This window comes from Ricinus communis, chromosome 4 (assembly GCF_019578655.1).
Source record: "Ricinus communis isolate WT05 ecotype wild-type chromosome 4, ASM1957865v1, whole genome shotgun sequence".
In the NCBI taxonomy this organism is placed as follows: Eukaryota; Viridiplantae; Streptophyta; class Magnoliopsida; order Malpighiales; family Euphorbiaceae; genus Ricinus; species Ricinus communis.
Genome location: NC_063259.1, coordinates 30,145,586 through 30,163,619, shown reverse-complemented (window position 1 = coordinate 30,163,619; position 18,034 = coordinate 30,145,586). Strand labels below are relative to the sequence as shown.

The 18,034-nt window shown below is 36.5% G+C and overlaps 4 protein-coding genes and 1 pseudogene across 5 annotated transcripts; 1 reads left to right on the top strand and 4 right to left on the bottom strand.

The window, feature by feature from the left end:
- The first annotated feature begins 436 nt into the window (after window positions 1-436).
- On the top strand, window positions 437-5,685 carry LOC8270014. Its single transcript, XM_015722425.3, has 9 exons — window positions 437-891; window positions 1,179-1,320; window positions 2,007-2,098; window positions 2,231-2,324; window positions 3,136-3,317; window positions 3,370-3,515; window positions 3,954-4,086; window positions 4,493-4,752; window positions 5,245-5,685. The coding sequence occupies exons 1-9, from the start codon at window positions 583-585 to the stop codon at window positions 5,393-5,395; spliced, it is 1,509 nt and encodes a 502-aa protein (XP_015577911.1). The 5' UTR covers window positions 437-582; the 3' UTR covers window positions 5,396-5,685.
- Window positions 5,686-6,554: 869 nt separating this feature from the next.
- LOC8270015 (receptor-like protein EIX2) lies at window positions 6,555-8,749 on the bottom strand. The gene has a single exon (XM_025159172.2). It carries the CDS (start codon window positions 7,873-7,875, stop codon window positions 6,568-6,570), a length of 1,308 nt encoding a protein of 435 aa, XP_025014940.2. The 5' UTR covers window positions 7,876-8,749; the 3' UTR covers window positions 6,555-6,567.
- On the bottom strand, window positions 7,953-9,796 carry LOC125368607 (annotated as a pseudogene).
- A 414-nt stretch (window positions 9,797-10,210) lies between these two features.
- LOC8270016 (protein O-glucosyltransferase 2) lies at window positions 10,211-12,999 on the bottom strand. 2 transcript variants are annotated; one of them, XM_048373213.1, is made up of 7 exons: window positions 12,863-12,999; window positions 12,505-12,673; window positions 11,716-12,260; window positions 11,443-11,635; window positions 11,209-11,273; window positions 10,842-11,052; window positions 10,211-10,755 (listed from the first exon to the last, which is right to left on the bottom strand). In XM_048373213.1, the coding sequence occupies exons 2-7, from the start codon at window positions 12,646-12,648 to the stop codon at window positions 10,393-10,395; spliced, it is 1,521 nt and encodes a 506-aa protein (XP_048229170.1). In that variant the 5' UTR covers window positions 12,649-12,673; window positions 12,863-12,999; the 3' UTR covers window positions 10,211-10,392. The 2 variants fall into 2 exon arrangements, with proteins under 2 accessions (XP_048229170.1, XP_025014748.1); XM_025158980.2 differs by having other exon boundaries at window positions 12,505-12,784; window positions 12,863-12,993.
- An 872-nt stretch (window positions 13,000-13,871) lies between these two features.
- LOC8270017 (O-glucosyltransferase rumi homolog) lies at window positions 13,872-17,373 on the bottom strand. The gene is made up of 6 exons (XM_002510742.4): window positions 16,446-17,373; window positions 15,279-15,856; window positions 14,995-15,187; window positions 14,855-14,919; window positions 14,503-14,713; window positions 13,872-14,406 (listed from the first exon to the last, which is right to left on the bottom strand). The coding sequence occupies exons 1-6, from the start codon at window positions 16,620-16,622 to the stop codon at window positions 14,044-14,046; spliced, it is 1,587 nt and encodes a 528-aa protein (XP_002510788.1). The 5' UTR covers window positions 16,623-17,373; the 3' UTR covers window positions 13,872-14,043.
- Window positions 17,374-18,034: the final 661 nt, after the last annotated feature.

Genomic DNA, 18,034 nt, shown 5'->3' with positions numbered 1-18,034 from the left:
TGTCATAGGCTAATATATGAAATAAAGCTTTAATATTAAACCAACTCTACATATCTCATGAGCGGTTGAATTTATTTTTCAGCATTAAATAAAAATTACATAATTTAATTATATATTATTAAGAATTAATTAATAATTTTTAAATTAACAATAAATATGTATATATAATCAAATATATTAATAATTAAATATAATTTATAGTCTTAATTATTTTGTTCATATAATAGGTACGAATAACTAATAAATATTAAGAAATATTTCAATATTGTTAGATTAAAAAATTTAAGAATAAACAAAATTATTGTTTTCCAAATATTTTCGGTTGATACCTCCGAGTTTTATTTATTTGGTAAATTCTGAACAAAAAAAGGGGCGGAAAGGCAGATAACGGTGGCTTAGAAAAAATACACTCACAGCTCGCGTCGATAACCCATAGGAGCAGGAAATTAAGATGGGGTCGACCGCACCAAATCACACGTAAAACCCTTTCGCTCAAACTCACCCAGAAACAGAAACCCTCATATCCTAAGACCTTTTTGGTTCTGCTCTTGCCTCCAACTATTCAAAATCTTTTCCTGTAAAATGGTGAGTCAAAGACAGAGATTAGCCCGCAAAAAATTCAGACAAGAGCACCCAGAGTTGTTCCCTAAACCAGAGCCAACGCCACCAAAAGACCCAAACAAGAAAAAGAAGAAAAACAACACCAAGTTCAAGCGAAAGAGGTCAGAGTCTAAAGAATCAAAAGACCCAAATGAACCCAATAAAAAGAGGTTTAAGAAGCATCCACTTAGAGTTCCAGGAATGAAGCCTGGTGAAAGTTGTTTTATTTGCAAGGCGAAGGATCACATTGCCAAACTTTGCCCTCAGAAAGCTGAATGGGAAAGAAATAAGGTTTGTGTTTTTGTTTGATTGGAATTATATTTTCCTTATGAAATTACCATTAATCTATGCATTGAACCAATTAAAGCAAAATGGTATCTTTGAATTCTGTTCTGCACAATATGGTGGCATCAAAAGTCAATTGGGTGAATATACTTTATGATGGAACATTTGATATGCGGGCTTGTGCTTGAATTTGAAATTAATTGAAAAAGAGAGATTATTTTATCTAACACAGACAATTATTTGTTATGGCTTGAAATTAACTGGTTTTTTGTGTGTGTTAATGATGATCGCAGATATGTTTGCTTTGTCGGCAGCGAGGGCATAGCCTCAAGCGTTGCCCTAACAAGAAGGACGAGAATGTAGATAGGAAATTATGCTATAATTGTGGGGAAACTGGTCATTCGCTTTCTAATTGTCCACAGCCTCTTAAAAATGGTATCTTTTCTTCTTCTTCTTCTTCTTCTTCTTCTTTTTTCACTTTGTGTAATTGTTGATGATTAGTTTTTTTTTTTGGGAAATATCAATTAGTTGGTGATTAGGTTGATTAGTTGTTTATCGGTTTTGATTTATTATTTATTTGCTGAGTGTGACATGACAATCCACCATACGTTTGGTGAATCAGACATGAATTGTAAAGCATGTATGTAGATATATGGTTCTAATAAGTAATAATCATAATTCTATCTTCGTAGATTATCTAACCATAGCCACTTCCACACTTCAACTGACAAAGAAAGTCAATTGAGTATATGAAAAACTATTATATGTGAATGCTTTGAAAATCCCAATTCTTTTCTTGTTCTCCCCCCCAGTTGTTGGACTTGGCCACTTGGAAGTTAGCTGTAAGGAGATTTAATAGAGAGGTAAAAAAATATAGACTTAATTAAACTAGTTTCATTTTGTTGCATTTTATAGCATATAGGGGAAAAGAACATGGAATACTTATAACTTTGATGATTCTAAGGCTTACACAGAGTTAACCATTCATTAAGAAGGCTTGAACTCTAACAATTACCTACTTTTTGTCTTTAATTCTGCAAAGTGCATTCCCTTTTTGGTAAACTATTTCAGCTCAAGTCCTCTGTTGTTTTCTTTCTTGATTGTTTTCTTTGGAAATGCAGGAGGAACTAAATATGCCAATTGCTTTATCTGTAATGAAAGTGGACATTTGAGTAAGGACTGCCCGCAAAATACTCGTGGGATATACCCAAAGGTACTTCAAACTTTTCTATTGATGTGTGATTTCTATGAAATGCAGGTTGCTATGCTCTCAGGTGTCATTTTGCTTATTGGCTAATATTTTCACTGCTTGTACATTTCTGTTGGCTTCTTGCAAATTTTACAGGGTGGTTGCTGTAAAATATGTGGGGGCGTGACACATTTAGCGAGAGATTGTCCTGAGAAGGGTAAGAGAGGCTCTCTTGCCGCTAGTGGAGAAGGTAAGCTCGTAAAATTCTTGCAGTATTACCCAAATTGTCCCATTCAACCAATTCCCAAACTGTTCATTAATAAAAAAAATTAAAAATCAACATTATGCATAGATGTCGGCATGGAGTCTGGTCATGAGTTTGTAAAAGGAAAAGTGACCTGATTTCTTTAAGGTCATGAAATACTATCACTGTTTGTCATAAATAAAAAGCTTGCTGAATGAGTTTTTAATATATAAGATTTTGGCCAATTGTTTGCTCACAGTTTGGGGGCGGGGGAGGGAGAACTCTCTTGTAAGGTTGGGGAGATTAGTAGAGGGAAGGGTTAAGATGGCTGGAGAAGTAGTAGTTTGCATTGGTGCACCAGACTTCGTTTGATTTAGAGAGGCCAACCGGTCACCATTTTTGGATGAAACCTGTAGGTTTCCTTTTTACGGTATGGGTAAAATGTACATCAGTGATGCTGCTTTAAGCCCTGGGATTTTTGCATGATGTGCATGTATGTCTATGATTGAGTAAGAATCGGGGTAAATATGGGTGGAGTTGGAATCCTAATCACAACTTTAAGATTCTTGTTCTTGATAATAGGTGGTTGGCTGTTACACTAAAATTTGATTCTTTATACTATAGTATTACATACTATATGGAAGTATTGCATATTAATAGTTTGGAGACTAATATGAAAATAATTGCAAAGTAGGCTTTGGCATGTTATAATTTTCTGGTAATCATTCTTGTCTATTAGCATGTTTCATAGTTGATATTTTGTTTTTGCTTGAGACTTGTGATAGTTTTCATTTATCCTCTCATCAATTCATTTCAGTGATAGAAAAAGAAGAGAGGCAAACACCGAAACTGACCAAGTTCATAAGTGGGGATGAGCTAGATGATGATTTTATGACAGAAAACACCTATGCTGTGGAGAAAGAAAGGGGGTCGGATTCAAAAGATGGTCATGCAAAATTAAAGAAGAAGCAAGGGCACAAAGTAGTGAACTTTGCAGGATAGAAACTGTGTTGTGAACTGAGTACCATAAATTTTGTTTTCATCTGTGCAGTTGTACAACATTCCTGAATGCTCTAGATACTCCTATGAATCTTGCTCTCTTATTCCATGCTTTGATGTTATCCACGCCGAATCATTCTTTTCTCCTTCTTTTTTCACATTGGTTGTTTACTTGAAGAAATTTTGTACTCAGCCTTGGTAAGTACTGTTCGACGAATTTGCTAAAAATTATAATTTTATTATTTTGGGTGATCTAGCAGTCAGAACGTGGCAACAAGACACTGCTGTATGTTCTCTAATTTGCTGCAAATAGTGTGCTTCTTGATATACAAGCAAATATGAAACCATTGCTATTAACAACAGCGTTGCAGCACATTCTTCCTAGTTGAGAATACTAAAACTTTCCATTTTCTTATTGATCAAAATGAAAGTTGACAAAGAGGTCAAACGGGTGAAACGTGGCAGCATGAACTGTTTTCTTATTTTCTATTTTAGCTTCATTTAATAAATAAATAACATGAAGAAACCATTGTTGTGGACATGATAGCCTTAGGAGCTGAGAGAATTCTAAACCTTTGTTTTTGTCCCTTAAATTTCTCTTCTTCCCCGTATTTGTCTGACATTTCAATATTAATGTGTCCCCAAAATTGAGGATCTCTCCCTCTTCTTCTTCACTGTACACCCATTTCTCATATTGGTTTTCCATTTTTCTTCTTTCTTCTTCGTTTCCCACAAGGCCCGTGGCTCTCGTGATCGAACTGCAAACATGGTATGCTCTCTCTCTCTCTCTCTCTCTCTCTCTCTCTCTCTCCCTCTCCCTCTCTGTGTGTGTGTGTTTCTTTGATCTTGGAATCGTAGTTATGGCTGATAAATGGACAAACAAGAAAATTGACTTAAAAAAGTATTGCAGAGGTATGGTTAATCTGTCAAATAGCATTGCCTATGGAGTAGAATATGTTGCTTCGGATGTAAATATTCAATAAGTAATTTATGGATGAAAATATAGAAATAGAAGAAAGAATAAGGAAGAAAATGCATAGTATTGAAAAAAATCAGGCCATACATTTTCTTTCTATTTCACTTACCATTACTTAACAAGAACGTAATAGAATTTACGCATTAGTTTTTCCTCACTAATTCTTTCTATATTCGCTGCTATTATGTTGTGGGTATAGGCAAATTCGGCGTCAGGAATGGCTGTGCAGGATGACTGTAAGCTGAAGTTTTTGGAACTAAAAACAAAGAGAAACCACCGATTCATCATCTTCAAGATTGAAGGTCAGCAAGTGGTGGTAGAGAAACTGGGAAGTCCTGAGGAAACCTACGACGATTTCGCCGCATCTTTGCCTGCTGATGAGTGCCGCTATGCTGTCTATGATTTTGATTTCACCACTAATGAGAATTGTCAGAAAAGCAAAATTTTCTTTATTGCATGGTAACTTTTCAACTCGTTTTCTTATAGTTTTTTACATTTTTATTATCTTGCTCAAACCCTTGTGTTAGATGTGGCTCCAAGGTATGGGGTTGTACACCGAAAACCAAAATCCAAGGAAACCAAACCAAAAACCACGGTATGCAAAGCATATATGGTTGGTTTCAGTCTTGAATATTAGAAAACCAATTTTCAGTTTGGTTTATGGTTTGAGAGGATGAAAATCAAACTAAACCAAACCAAACCAATCCTGAATTAGTAATATGTATAAACATATATAAACATGTGTGTCTATAATCTCTCCAGATTTATGCAGCATTATATATGGACTCCGGTTAAATGCTGCCTATACATTAGAGCCACATTTTAAACTGTGGCAAACCTTTGTTGCACAACAAAAGATAGACCAAAAAAAGACATAATTGTCATAATCTGAGATAATTTATGCGTATTTCTTAAGGATAACTTGATTGTTGTGCACACACATATATATAGGTCTCCTGATACATCTAGGGTGAGAATGAAGATGGTCTATGCAAGCTCCAAAGACAGATTCAAGAGGGAACTAGATGGGATTCAGGTTGAGCTGCAAGCAACAGATCCTAGCGAAATGAGCATGGACATTATAAAAGGGCGAGCACTTTAGGCACAATACCTTTCTCTTCTTTTGACATTCAGCTACTTGTGACAAATTTAACGCAGTCCGCATTGTTTTGTTTATTTGTTCTTTTTCCCTCACCTTTCCGTTTTATGGGGGTTTTGACACTATCCCCTCTAGTTTCATGTAATATGCTTCTTTCATGTTTGTTACTTTTTCAGTCGCTTCACTTGGCAACACACACTGTTGTTTCTCAGGAGGCATAATTTGGATTTATTATGCTCCGACATTTGAAAATATATGTACATTGCATAAAATACAAACAGCATTGAAAACAACTGAGGCTGCAAAATTTTGAATAACTTTCATGTTCTACTTGTTCAAACGAAGAATCAAAAACCAATAGACATAAGAAGTGCTATCCAACAAGCTGATTACAGATAATTAAGCCAGTGATTGGAATTTTCTAGAACTTCTGAAGATACATAAATAAATAAAATAGCATAAAAGCAACACGGGTATCTCCCTGTTTTAGTTCTACAATAAAAACAACGCACACCTGAAGGAAGAAGCTAAAACCAATAACATCAACCAGCTTACCAAGGTGGGTAAGCAAAGTTATTAAACACATCAGGCAGTCTAAGCCACTTTCTATTCAAAAATTGAAATTAGACATGTCTCTATGACTAGCTGTACAGTCGCAGAAAGAAGATGCCCCATAAACCCACCAAAAATTCCTATCACCAAACCCTGGTAAAACTCCTCTAGTTTTTCCACCACCTTCCTTTTCTTATTTACTTCCTTCTGATGACCCTGTCCTGCGACATCTCATCCTTATTGCAGCCCATCCACAAAGTCTATTGCCAACGAAGCTAGAATTGGCCATGGAGCTAAGTGCTTGATGGAGCTTTACCTGACAAGTTACTATATGAAACATTCAAGTGACTTGAGAAACTTAAAACTCGCCAAGCTTGGCGGAATTTCTGTTGTATCATATATGGCCCTGTTGTACATTATGATGCAATGCAACAACAAAAATGAAAGAAAAATGGTCTGGAAGAAGCTTTGGATGTCTCACTACCCACTGATTTTTTTTTAATTTATCAAATGAATACAATTAATTGTTGAAAAAAATAATTATTAGCTAGCGTCAAAGGGCTAAACCACGTCCATTTAAGAAAAAAGCAAACTATTAAATTTAGTAAGCTAAATCACCCTCCCTAAGAAAAAAAGGAATACTTCACAAATTTATTAAATATAATAAGCAGTCTGACCCACACCTTGTCTAAGAATTGGAAATAGGCATGCCTCCATGACCTGTTGTACAATAGTGAACCGAAAACGCCCCAAAAACCTACCACAGATCCGATTGTCAATCCCAGGTAAAACTCGTCTATTTTTATTCCCTCACCTTCGTTGCCACTTCCTTTGCCAGTGTCCTGCGGCGTCTCAGCCACGGTGCAGCTTATAGCGAGTGGAGGTCCGCAAAGTCTATTATTGCCAACAAAACTAGAAGCATCTTGGCTCTGGAGTTGAGTACTTGATGGAATTTCCCCTGACAGGTCATTGTAGGAAAGATTCAAATAATTCAAGAAATGTGACTTGGCCATGCTTGGAGGAATGTTGCCTGAAATTTGGTTTCTTGACAAATCAAGTGATTCTAGCACTGGCATATCACCAATATTATTCGGGATTTGTCCTGTCAAATCATTTCCAGATAGATTCAACGACATTAACCCCAGCAGAGCAGTTAATTCCGCTGGAATCTCTCCTGATATCTTGTTGCTTGATAAGTCCATGCTCTTTACCAGTGTTAAAATGCTGTCGTATTCAACTTCTTTTCCTTTTGTCACAACGTATGCGTTCTCTAAGAATATTTCGACTAGGGAATAGTAGCCTGTAGAGGAATAAAATATCTTGGTTCTTGGTTGTACTGTGGTCATGGATGTCAGATTGGCTATGCATTTTGGTACCGTTCCTGACAAATTGTTGCCAGCAAAGTCCAATATTTGAAGAGAACTGAGGCGACAAATTTCTGAAGGAATTTCTCCAGTTAACTGATTGGAGCGAAGACTAAGAGCCAATAATTCTGGAAAACTACCTCCTAACCAATCTGGTACCTTCCCAACAAAATCATTTGCAGCAAGGTCAAGAGTCAACAACCTTGTACAATTTCCAAGAGACATAGGTATTTCTCCAGAAAGACTATTTTTCCTCAGTTGCAATGAGCGTAGGTTCCATAAAACCCCAATAGAGCTTGGAATTTTCCCAGTCAGATTATTGTTCCCCAGTTTAATGACCGTCAATGATTTCCAGTTCATCCAACAGTCTGGAATTTCACCCGACAATTGATTTTCACCGAGATGTAGAATTCTCAGTGAATATGGCACAACCGTTGGATAACACAGGAAGCGAGTAATAGACCCTGAAAAGAAATTGTTGGAGAGATCTAACGCTGATATGTCTGCTTCAAAGCGAGGCAACGGACCCTTAAATTGGTTGAATCCTAGGTAAATTGTTGGCAACATTGAAATGATACTGAGACTACTTGGAAGCTGCCCAGGGATTTGGTTATGTGAGAGATTTAAATATTTAATATGAGAAGTTAAATTCCAAAACCAAGTGGGAATGCTATCTGAAATCTCAGTGCAGGACAGGTCAAGGTACGTAAAATAATCTTGCGATTGGAGCCAGATGGGGAATTGGGGTCCTAAATTCCAGTATCTCAGTCCTAATTCTTTGAGACGAAATGGAGGAACCCAAGCTGGACTAACTTTCAAAACGAGATGGTTATGGGATGCAACGAACGCTGTCAAACTGGTGAGATTTGTGAAGTGAACTTCAGCGACAACACCTTCAAGCAGGTTATGAGAAATGTCAATAGTTTGCAAATTGGACAGGTTTCTGAAAGTTACAGGAAGCGTTCCAGTAAGTTGATTATTAGGAAGAAAGGCCCAAATCAAGGATGATAATCTTCCTATAGACTCAGGAATAGAACCAGAGATGAAATTATCCGATAAGTCAAGATGTTGAAGTGTTCCCAATTGTCCGATCGCATTACCAATATGACCTGAAAAGTTATTTCCTAACTCCTCTAGACTCTGTGAAATGCAACCAGCAAAGCTTTCAAAAACTTTTGACACATCCCCGCCAAGTTTGTTGCCTGATAGGCGAATAATTTGCAAGTTGCAAAGATTTCCAATGGTTTGTGGAAGTGTTCCTTCAAGTTTAGTGAATGCCAATTTGAGATTAACAAGTGCAATCAGGTTTTGGATGGTGCTTGAGATTTCACCTTGCACATTAGTTTGAGAAAGATCAAGAGACTCCAGTTGTCTAAAATCATACAACCATTCAGGTATTCTGGAACTGGTAAGATTGACCCCATAAAGGTTCAGATTTCTTAGACCAGTCAAGTTCTGGAAACCAGTTGGAATTGGACCATAAAGATTATTTACGGAAAGATCAAGGCTTAAAAGAGAAGTCAAATGGGATAAGTCATTCGGAATTGGACCATCAAAGTAACAAAAACTCATATCAAGAGAAGTGAGATTGGTAAGAGTAAAAATCCAATTGGGAATTGAGCTACCAAATTGATTTTGTGAAATTTCAAGGACTGAAAGAGCTGTGAAATTAACGTCGGATAGAGGAGGAATTACAACAAGATTGCATTTGGACAAATGTAATTCTGATAAAGAAGGGAGTGCGTTCATTACCAGCAACCAGTCAGATGCTGCACGAAGCTTCACACAGCTTAAATCTAAATGCTGAAGTGAAGGCAGACGTGAAAGCCAACTAAGATCATCAACATACAACTTAGCTTTACCTAGATATACGCAAGCACCTTGAACCCCAAGCTCGCGTAAACTGGAAAGATTTCCAAGTTGGTAAGGGATTAATCCCTCAAATCCTGCTTCATAAAGGCCAAGATATCTTAAGCTCGCCAGGGAACCAATAAAGCTTGGAATTGGAATCCCTTCAAAATTGTTGTAGCTCAGATCAAGGTACTCAGATGCTTCAAATGGAGCAGAGAGGGGTTTATGGTACCCTGCAACATGAACCTCTCATAAGTCTCACGATGCACCTGGAGAGAATCCAGAGGATTCCTGAGGTTGAGCTCTTTGACATGACCGGTTAAATTATCACACACAATTCCAGCCCACTTGCAGCAATCCAATTCTGCAGCAACCCAAGAAGACAATCTGTTTGAAGGATCTTTAAGGTCTTGTTTAGACTGCAGAAGAGCTTGTCTCTCAATTTTGTTGCATAAGACATCAGAATTGCTGTAGTAAAGGGGTGCATGAAGTATAATTACCAATATGAGAAATGCAAGGAAATGAACTGTGGAAATTCTCATGATTTTTAAAGAGCAGCAGCTAGAGTAAGTAGAAAAGCTGATATAAGAAACCACAAATTATAAGCTCTTTAATACTGGATTTTTAATTTTCTGTCCAAAGAACGTCGCATCCCAGAGTCCCGGTCTTTTAACGCTGTGCCAAGTAAATCTATGGAAAAGTTAAGAAACGTCATATTCAAGACTCCCGATCTTTCTCTCTGTGCCAAATAGAAGTCTATGGAAAAGCCAAGAAGGAGAAAACAAGCAAAAACCATAAATTAAAAGCCAGCAGCCAAAAGTTGCAATTCCAAAGTCGGATGTTCAAAATTATGTACTGTAATATAAATATGATCTGATGCGTTTAATTTTATTATATTATCACTACACAACAAGCATATATGTTTCTAAGCATTGATTTCACCAACCAGGTGATTTGAGCAGAAACCCGGTCCTGATGGCACCTTCATCACTTCTTCAGCAATAAAAGAAAATAGATATGACCGAATCCTTAATGAACCCACAAATAGGAATAATAATCTGAACTATAAGATGCCTCACTGATCATATTTTTATTCACCTGTCTAAGAATTAAAAAGGAGGGACAATACAGAACGTTAACAAACTAATAAATTTAAGCCTATGCATGTTCATTTGTATATGTTAAAAATAAAGTGACAACGCCTATGTCGGTTATAGCTCGGATAAAACCACTTCAAGACTGCTTGCTTTGATTCTCCCAGTGTTTGTTCTCCCATAACTCAATCTGCTTTATTGCATTTACTTTTTCCCTTGTCACGTTATAAAGAGATGAAGGATCATAAGAAGAAGGCATGGTGCATGGGCTTGTGTCTGCTGGACCCTCCACCATAGAATCCATCATAAGTTTCTTGGCTAATCCATCTGCTGGGCAAGCCATTGTTTCTGCACAGAGCTTAGTAGCATTTTGAGGTATTGTCGGCTTAAATGTCAAAAGCCTAGCATATTCATTCAACAGATGAAACATATAATCATACACATAGTCCATTTTCAAGTCCTCTTGAATGAAATCGCTTGCTGCCTTTCCAATGGCCTGTGCCTGATTAATGGAATAATTGAATAAGAAAGCATAAATTCAGAACAGGACGACTCAAGTCTCAGGTCAGATAATAATAATGCTATTACCTTTTGCTTGTGGCTGTTACCCCAGTCGACAGCAAACTTAATAGATTTGCATTTGTCATCCTCCTTAATAGGCCAATAGTGGTGATTTGGCATCAATCCTCTTGTAAAGAAATCGTAGTAGTGGGGCTTCACGATAAGAGTAACTGAATCACAGGCAAGAATATACTTTTCACTGACTGACCATGCAGACCCCTCAATATAGATCTTATACCTGCATGAATTTTGTGCGTTTTGAAGATGCCATGAGAGTTAGTTGCAGGCAAAGTACACAATAAGCACAATACTAGGCATTATTTTTAAAGCTGATTTCTTGTGACCGCATTTACATGAACAAATAATAGCCCATGCAGAAGGAGAAATGAATAACCTGTGATTGCATTGATTTGCCAAATCCGATTGCTTGTATCCTTGCTGTGATTCTCGGACCCAATCCTGCAATATATTTTTGAAAGTGTTTCTCACAGAATGACAAAGAATTTGAAGTTGAGTTTCTAACGGCTATATGATTGTAATGTATTCACTGAATGGCACATTGGAAAAAAAGAAGAAGAAGTTTAAATGGATAACACAGAAAAGAAGAAAAGGAAATGAAGGTTGATACCTGTGTATATAAACGAGCATTCCAGTCGTGTTCTTGAGAGACATTACATTTCATAAGATCTAGCCTGGTCTCAGCAACATTTGGATTCCCTTTCCAATAAGCATATGGTTCCCTTTCCTTCCATTTACTCCTCTGATTCCCTTCTTTTAGGTCCTTCACTATCTTCTCCCATGGCTTTATATTTGTCTCCACCCTGCAACTCATTGTTTATTAATAATCATAACCCCACCACTAAAAAATTATAATTGAAAGTGAAAAGTCAAAATGTCTTACCATCCCCAGTAGGACCAATCAGGAAAAACAATATCCAACGTCTCATCATTCCCGCAGTACCGAAACAAGGGAGGTGGGGATATAGCACTGGACCCACTATAATCAACGGACTTGACTACTGGCCAGTCGACGCAATCAAACATCATCTCTAAATCAGGCACTCTGCCCGGATACTTACGTAACAACTGTAGAATTCCCCACAGCGTAAAAACATCTCTAGTCTGAAAAGATTTCTCGTACATTTCCAAGTAAGCTGTGCCATTCAGTATCACCAATCTGAAATTAGCTGTTGCTTTAGCTCTCTCCATCGTTTCCCTGGTGATGCCCGTCCGGACCCATGGACGTAAATCTTCATGGATCCAACGGAAGTATTCGGGACACGTGGGAGGTGATGAACGGTTAGGATCTTGTGAAGAAGTTGAAGGGTAATCAGTAGGGCAGGTTCGAGTGAGGTTGAGTGCATGGCAGTTGAGTGGGATTACGAGTCTGTTATCGGGCTTTTCTAAAGGCACTGTCGACTTGGGAGCCGAATAGCCAGTGATAGCCTACAAGCCCAATAGAATGGAAAAAGTCAAAAGCTCACAAGTGTAGTTAGTTTAAAAAGAACGCCATGAAATTCACTACAATCATGCCGGTGTTTCGGATGGAACTCAATCGAGGCAAGAAAGTCAAGCCCTAAACGGCATCGTCAGCATCGTTCAGAGCTTGCGTATTGTCTGCGTTGGACTTTTAGGATGAGGAGGAAGAAGAAAATCCAAATTGCAGGTTAATATATATAACTACACTTACATTGAACTGGAAGCGCGTAGAGAGAAGCATGCCGACGAGCAGGAACACAAGCAAGAGGAAGGCAGCGGATGATTTTCCAGGTAAAAGCAATAACGGCCGCATGATGGGCTCTGTTAAATGGCCAACAACTCCAGATCCCTGCATATTATTTTCTCTCTGCTGCTGTTACCTGTTAATGTCATATAAATAAATCTGCTGCTGAGAAACTTGGCAGATTTCTTCTGTGTTTTAGTTTGGAATGCCTGATGAACTCATTAAGCTATGCTTTGTGATGTGATGTCTGTAACATTTACTCAAGTTGTTAAGGAAGCAAGACATAATATATTTTTACATTAAAAGAAAAAGTGATCGTACGTACCAAAATTCGCAATAATACTTCATGGACGACACTAGCAACGGTGGCTCATAGGAGGAAAAGACATCAAAACTAAGACTTTCCAAATTTCTTTTATCATATTAGCGGAATACTAATCATTAGGAAAGTGAAACTCATTCTTTTTAAGCTAAAGTTTTTGTTTCAAATAAATATTATTTTTTTAGTGCTTTTTAGGTTATGTTATATAAAATTAATATAAGATAATTCACTCTTAAATAATTTCGCATCTGATAAATATATTGTGATTATTAAAATATGTAGTTATAAATTTTTAATTAAATTAAAAGATGATTTTCTAAAATATAGTATTTGTGAATGCTGCTAAATGCCAATTATTAATAGGATTAAAATTTAACAGAGCTATATAAAAATGAAATATATGAATTGATTTGGTGCCAAATTACTAAATAAAATACAAATTACTTTTTTCTGTTACAAACATATTTTTCTCCTTCAAATACAAAACCATCAAGATATGTGGTAATCTTTTAATTTTACATTTTAGGGTTTTAACCTTTCTTCTGAATTATCTTTTAATTTTAGTGTTCTTATCTTCTTAACTCCCTTAAACTATTGCACTCTTATGTTAAAAATCAATATTTAATTAAATTTTATTTTATTTAACTAATTAAAATAATAAATATGACATATATATTTATAATTTTTTAAAATCTGGATCTATTTTCAGATCTATTTATTAAAATATTGAAATTAGACTTATTTGACCTTAGCTACAAGTTTAAGGGGGTATTTGACCATTTATCATAAAAGTAACTATTTGTCTGTATAATATACTGCTCATGCAGAATGACAAGAATAAGTATCCATTTATGTTTAATAAATTCTTGCATTCTTGTTCGATTGGAGAATTAATGAGGTTTTGCTAAAGAACCATTTTTCACCTATAATGGAAAAGTCATGTGTGTATGATGCTTTTTATTGGACCACAGAGTAATTGAAAGGAACAAAAACTGTAATACAAGACTACATATTACAGGATGGATCATATAAAATTTTTATAAAAAAGAAAAAATAAAAATAATACAAATTCCTTTACAAACACTAACTTTTTATACAACAGCAGTCTACAGCCATTACCCCACTTGTTTTATTAAAGTTCTAATCTATAATTGAATAGTTGGTATGTATCTATTAATTCCTACCTAAGATTGCTTCTTTTGCTTGTCCCAGTACATCTTCTCCCATAACTCTACTTGTCTTATTGAATTCTCTTTTCTCCTAAAAATAGAATGGAGAGCTGAAGGATCATAAGGAGGAAGCATTATGCATGGATTTGTCTCTGCAGGACCCTGCACCATAGATTCCATCATGAATTCCTTCTCTATTCCATTTGCTGGACAAGCCATCGATTCTGAACAAAGTTCAACAGCTTTTCTAGGTATAACAGGCTTGAATGTCAAGAGCTTGGCATACTCATTTAAGAGATGAAACATGTAATCATACACATAATCCATCTTCAACTCCTCTTGTATGAACTCGCTTGCTGCCTTTCCAATGGCCTGTGCCTGGAAAATCCATGAAGAATATGTATATAGCTAAATTAGATTACGGACTTTGATAATTAAGTAGATGAACATATATATATATAGCTAAGAATTTACCTTTTGCTTGTGATTGTTACCCCAATCAACAGCAAACTTAATGGATCTGCACTTATCATAATCCTTTATAGGCCAGTAGTGGTGAATTGGCCTCAAACTTCTGGTGAAGAAATCATAGTAATGGGGCTTTACAAGCAATGTAACAGAATCACAAGCAAGGATGTATTTTTCGCTGACAGACCATGCAGACCCTTCTATATATATCTTATACCTGCGTCAATTAATTTACATTTAAGAAGCAGCATGAAGAAGCAAAAAGCAGATTGTAGTATAGAAACTGAGAGCATACAGCTCATTTACATGTATGCACAAAGAAATAAGAAAATACAAGAATTTAGAGGGTATATATAACCTGTGCATGCATTGGCTTGCCAAGTTTGATTGTTTATACCCTTGCTGCAATTCTTTAATCCAGTCCTGCAAAAGATCTCAGGTATATCACAAAATGCAAGGGTATTTCATAATGCAAGAAGGGTATACGTGTGTGTTTACCTGGGCATACACACGAGCATTCCAGTCTTGCTGTTCAGAAACATTACATTTCATAAGGTCCTGTCTTGTCTCAGCAACTGCTGGATTTCCTTTCCAATAAGCATAAGGTTCTCTTTCCATCCATCTTCTCTTCTCATTCCCTTCTTTTAACTCGCGCAACAACCTCTCCCATGGCTTTATGTTAATCTCTGACCTTCATTTAAAGTTCCACTCACCATGTTAGGAAACCAGAATCCAAAGCAAGAATCAAAATGACAAGTCAAAAAGATGTTTATGATGATTACCATCCCCAAAATGACCAATCAGGAAAAACGACATCAAGTGTATCATCATCTCCACAGTACCGAAACAAAGGTGGCGGGGCCATTGCATTGGGCCCGCTGTAGTTACTTGATTTAATAACCGGCCAGTCAACGCAATCAAACATCAACTCCAAATCAGGGACTTTTCCTGGGTATCTCCTCAACAGCTGTAGGATCCCCCACAGCGTAAAAACATCTCTTGTTTGAAACGCTCTTCTGTACTTCTCTACGTAAGCTTTCCCATTAACAATCACCAACCTAAAATTCGCTGTAGTTTTGGCTCTCTCTACCATATCCCTCGATATCCCCGTCCGGGCCCATGGACGTAAGTCTTCATAGATCCAACGGTAGTATTCTGGACAAGCTGAAACCGATGGACGGTCCGGATTTTCTGTAAATGTGGTAGGGTAATTTGAGGGACATGTTCTTGTGAGGTTGAAAGCAGCGCAATTCAGTGGAATATTTATTTTGTTTAGGGCGTTCTTGGAGATCAGCGTGGGGTTTGTAGGAGCTGATTTTGTAGTTATTAGCGGCTTTTGAGCAGAGCTGCCAGTAAAGGCCTGCAGATGATCACAACGACCATTATTAGTTTTGAACAAGGAAACATCTTACCCACACTGACACGTATGTAAATATTTTCTTTTAAATAATTAATATATATTTCAATTCTGCCTATTTTATTACTGTAAGTATTTTTAATCAAAATAAATTATATAATAAGAAAAAAAATTAAAATAATATTTTTTAAATATGTGACATAATTAATTAGTATATTTATTTTTATTAAATATATATATAATCTACCAATGAAATTCTTTATTGTATCAAGCTGTGATCCATTTATTGATTGTATAAACGAAAGTAAAACTTGAAAATCAAGCGCGTGCCTTGAGTAGGTCGGCCATTATGCATGATATAAGCAAGTGAAGACACGAATCTATTTTTTTTTTTTTTCAATAATTGAAATAAGAACCGACACCCTCGGCGCATGTTAGGCCATATAACCCTCTCTCATAGTACAATTCTCATCCAGAAATGCGAAGTTTGGTTAACAACATACTGATACAGTTTCTAGCTTGTATTGCATGATTGGTTTGCTTTACATAGTTGCATTACTCGAACGAAACAATCAGGAATGCGTTTACTTACAGATGATGAGTCGAGGAATCGCGTGGTGAGGAAAGCGCTGGCGAGGCAGATGAGAAGGAAGAGGAAGATGGAAATTCTGGAAGGTAGCTTCAGTGAAGGCGAGATCTTGTCGATGAAATGAGAATAAAACCCTGATCCATATTGCAAAGACCTCTGTAGCGTCTGCTGCACTCTCATTTTGTCTTTCTCAGCTTATTAATTCTGTTTCTGCTAATCTCTGACAAACATGTCAGTTTGTTGTCGATTTACCCAGACGGGTATGCTTTCAGCTTTGGAACACTTCTTTAAAAGCACAAGTACAAGTCTCTGTTTGTTTACTGAGTAATTCTTTCTCCTTTGAAATTCAGTAGAGCTCAAGAGGACATGATCAAAGAAAAATTAATAAATAGCAGGAGTTATGATACAACAATGGCACTAGAGATTTGGATCAGACTTGCCTAATTAGAGAAGAAATCATAACAGGGGAGAAAAAAGAAAGGATACCCAGATAGGCGAATTTGCCTAGGAACTTTTAAAGAATGGAAAGGATAAATTTTCAAGGTCGAATCAAGGAAGTACATGCAAAAAGAGAGAGGTAAAAGGGCAGGCAGAGAGCGAGGGAGGAGAGAGAGAGAGAGAGAGAGATCAAAAGAGAGGTTACATTGGTGAAGTCTCGTGACAGTGAGGCTGTTTGATTACTTTCTTTCTTAAGGTGGGGAAAACATAATTGTCAATTGTGAACTCTAATTGAGAGGTGGAATATGTGGTGAACCAGCAGGACAAAGGAACTTTCCCTATGAAAATGAAGATTAGGGAAATGGGAGAATCTTTTTTAAGAAAAAAATAATAATAAAGGCAGAAAAGGTCAAAAATGGAATTGTCTGTGGGGGAATGCTACGCACTATTGGCATTAGTGTAATGGGAGTCGATGATTTGAGATATTTGTACAGGGAGTTTGTTTAAGGAAGTAACTTAAAATCCAAGTGAAAAAATGGATGAATTTCTCATGTCTGAATTCCCAGGACTATATATAAGATAAGTTTTTATTGTCGACCCATGGATTCAAATCAAAATATTACAGCACCTACTCAACTAATCTTTACTGTTTTAAGTTCCTTCTGCCGGACAATTAAAAAAAAGGATTTTATGAGGAAGATTATCACTAGGATGCGGTTGTGAATTAAAAGAGAATAATGGAAAATAATCTATATATAATTAATTTATATAATATTAGCCCATATTTACTTTAAAATTTGTTAAATAAACTACAAAGATAATTAAAGCAACAATTTAAAAATCCAAGCTAAGCTCCCTACCAAGTCTAAACAAATAGCCTTTCTTTTCGTTGCATGGACCTTTTGACCTTAGGCCTCGTTATTCGGCCGGTGTTACCTAACTTAAAGTACTCTCTAGGAGAAATGCTTGACAAATTTCTTCTACTACATTGAATTATTGCTTTAAGATGCGTGTCTTCCTAATTCTTGTCTTATTGTTCAGTTCTTGCATTTCTTTAATATCTAAAAACGTCCCAGTAGTGCTGCACAGGTATTAATCTCTCCTGTTAGGACATAATACAGGACACAATACGATTCTTGTGCTGTTCCCTTCAA

Bases quoted from the DNA above. Each gene is read 5' to 3' on its own strand.
- LOC8270014 (XM_015722425.3), top strand. From the start codon at position 583: ATGGTGAGTCAAAGACAGAGATTAGCCCGCAAAAAATTCAGACAAGAG. The intron at 1,321-2,006 runs GTATCTTTTCTT...TTGGAAATGCAG, and splicing joins TCCACAGCCTCTTAAAAATG to GAGGAACTAAATATGCCAAT. The intron at 2,325-3,135 runs GTAAGCTCGTAA...AATTCATTTCAG, and splicing joins TCTTGCCGCTAGTGGAGAAG to TGATAGAAAAAGAAGAGAGG.
- LOC8270015 (XM_025159172.2), bottom strand. From the start codon at position 7,875: ATGTTGCCAACAATTTACCTAGGATTCAACCAATTTAAGGGTCCGTTG.
- LOC8270016 (XM_048373213.1), bottom strand. From the start codon at position 12,648: ATGCAGGGATCTGGAGTTGTTGGCCATTTAACAGAGCCCATCATGCGG. The intron at 11,274-11,442 runs GTATCAACCTTC...AATATATTGCAG, and splicing joins ATGCTCGTTTATATACACAG to GATTGGGTCCGAGAATCACA. The intron at 11,053-11,208 runs GTTATTCATTTC...AAATTCATGCAG, and splicing joins GCAAATCAATGCAATCACAG to GTATAAGATCTATATTGAGG.
- LOC8270017 (XM_002510742.4), bottom strand. From the start codon at position 16,622: ATGAGAGTGCAGCAGACGCTACAGAGGTCTTTGCAATATGGATCAGGG. The intron at 15,857-16,445 runs GTAAGTAAACGC...GATCATCTGCAG, and splicing joins GATTCCTCGACTCATCATCT to GCCTTTACTGGCAGCTCTGC. The intron at 14,407-14,502 runs GTAAATTCTTAG...TGGATTTTCCAG, and splicing joins GTAACAATCACAAGCAAAAG to GCACAGGCCATTGGAAAGGC.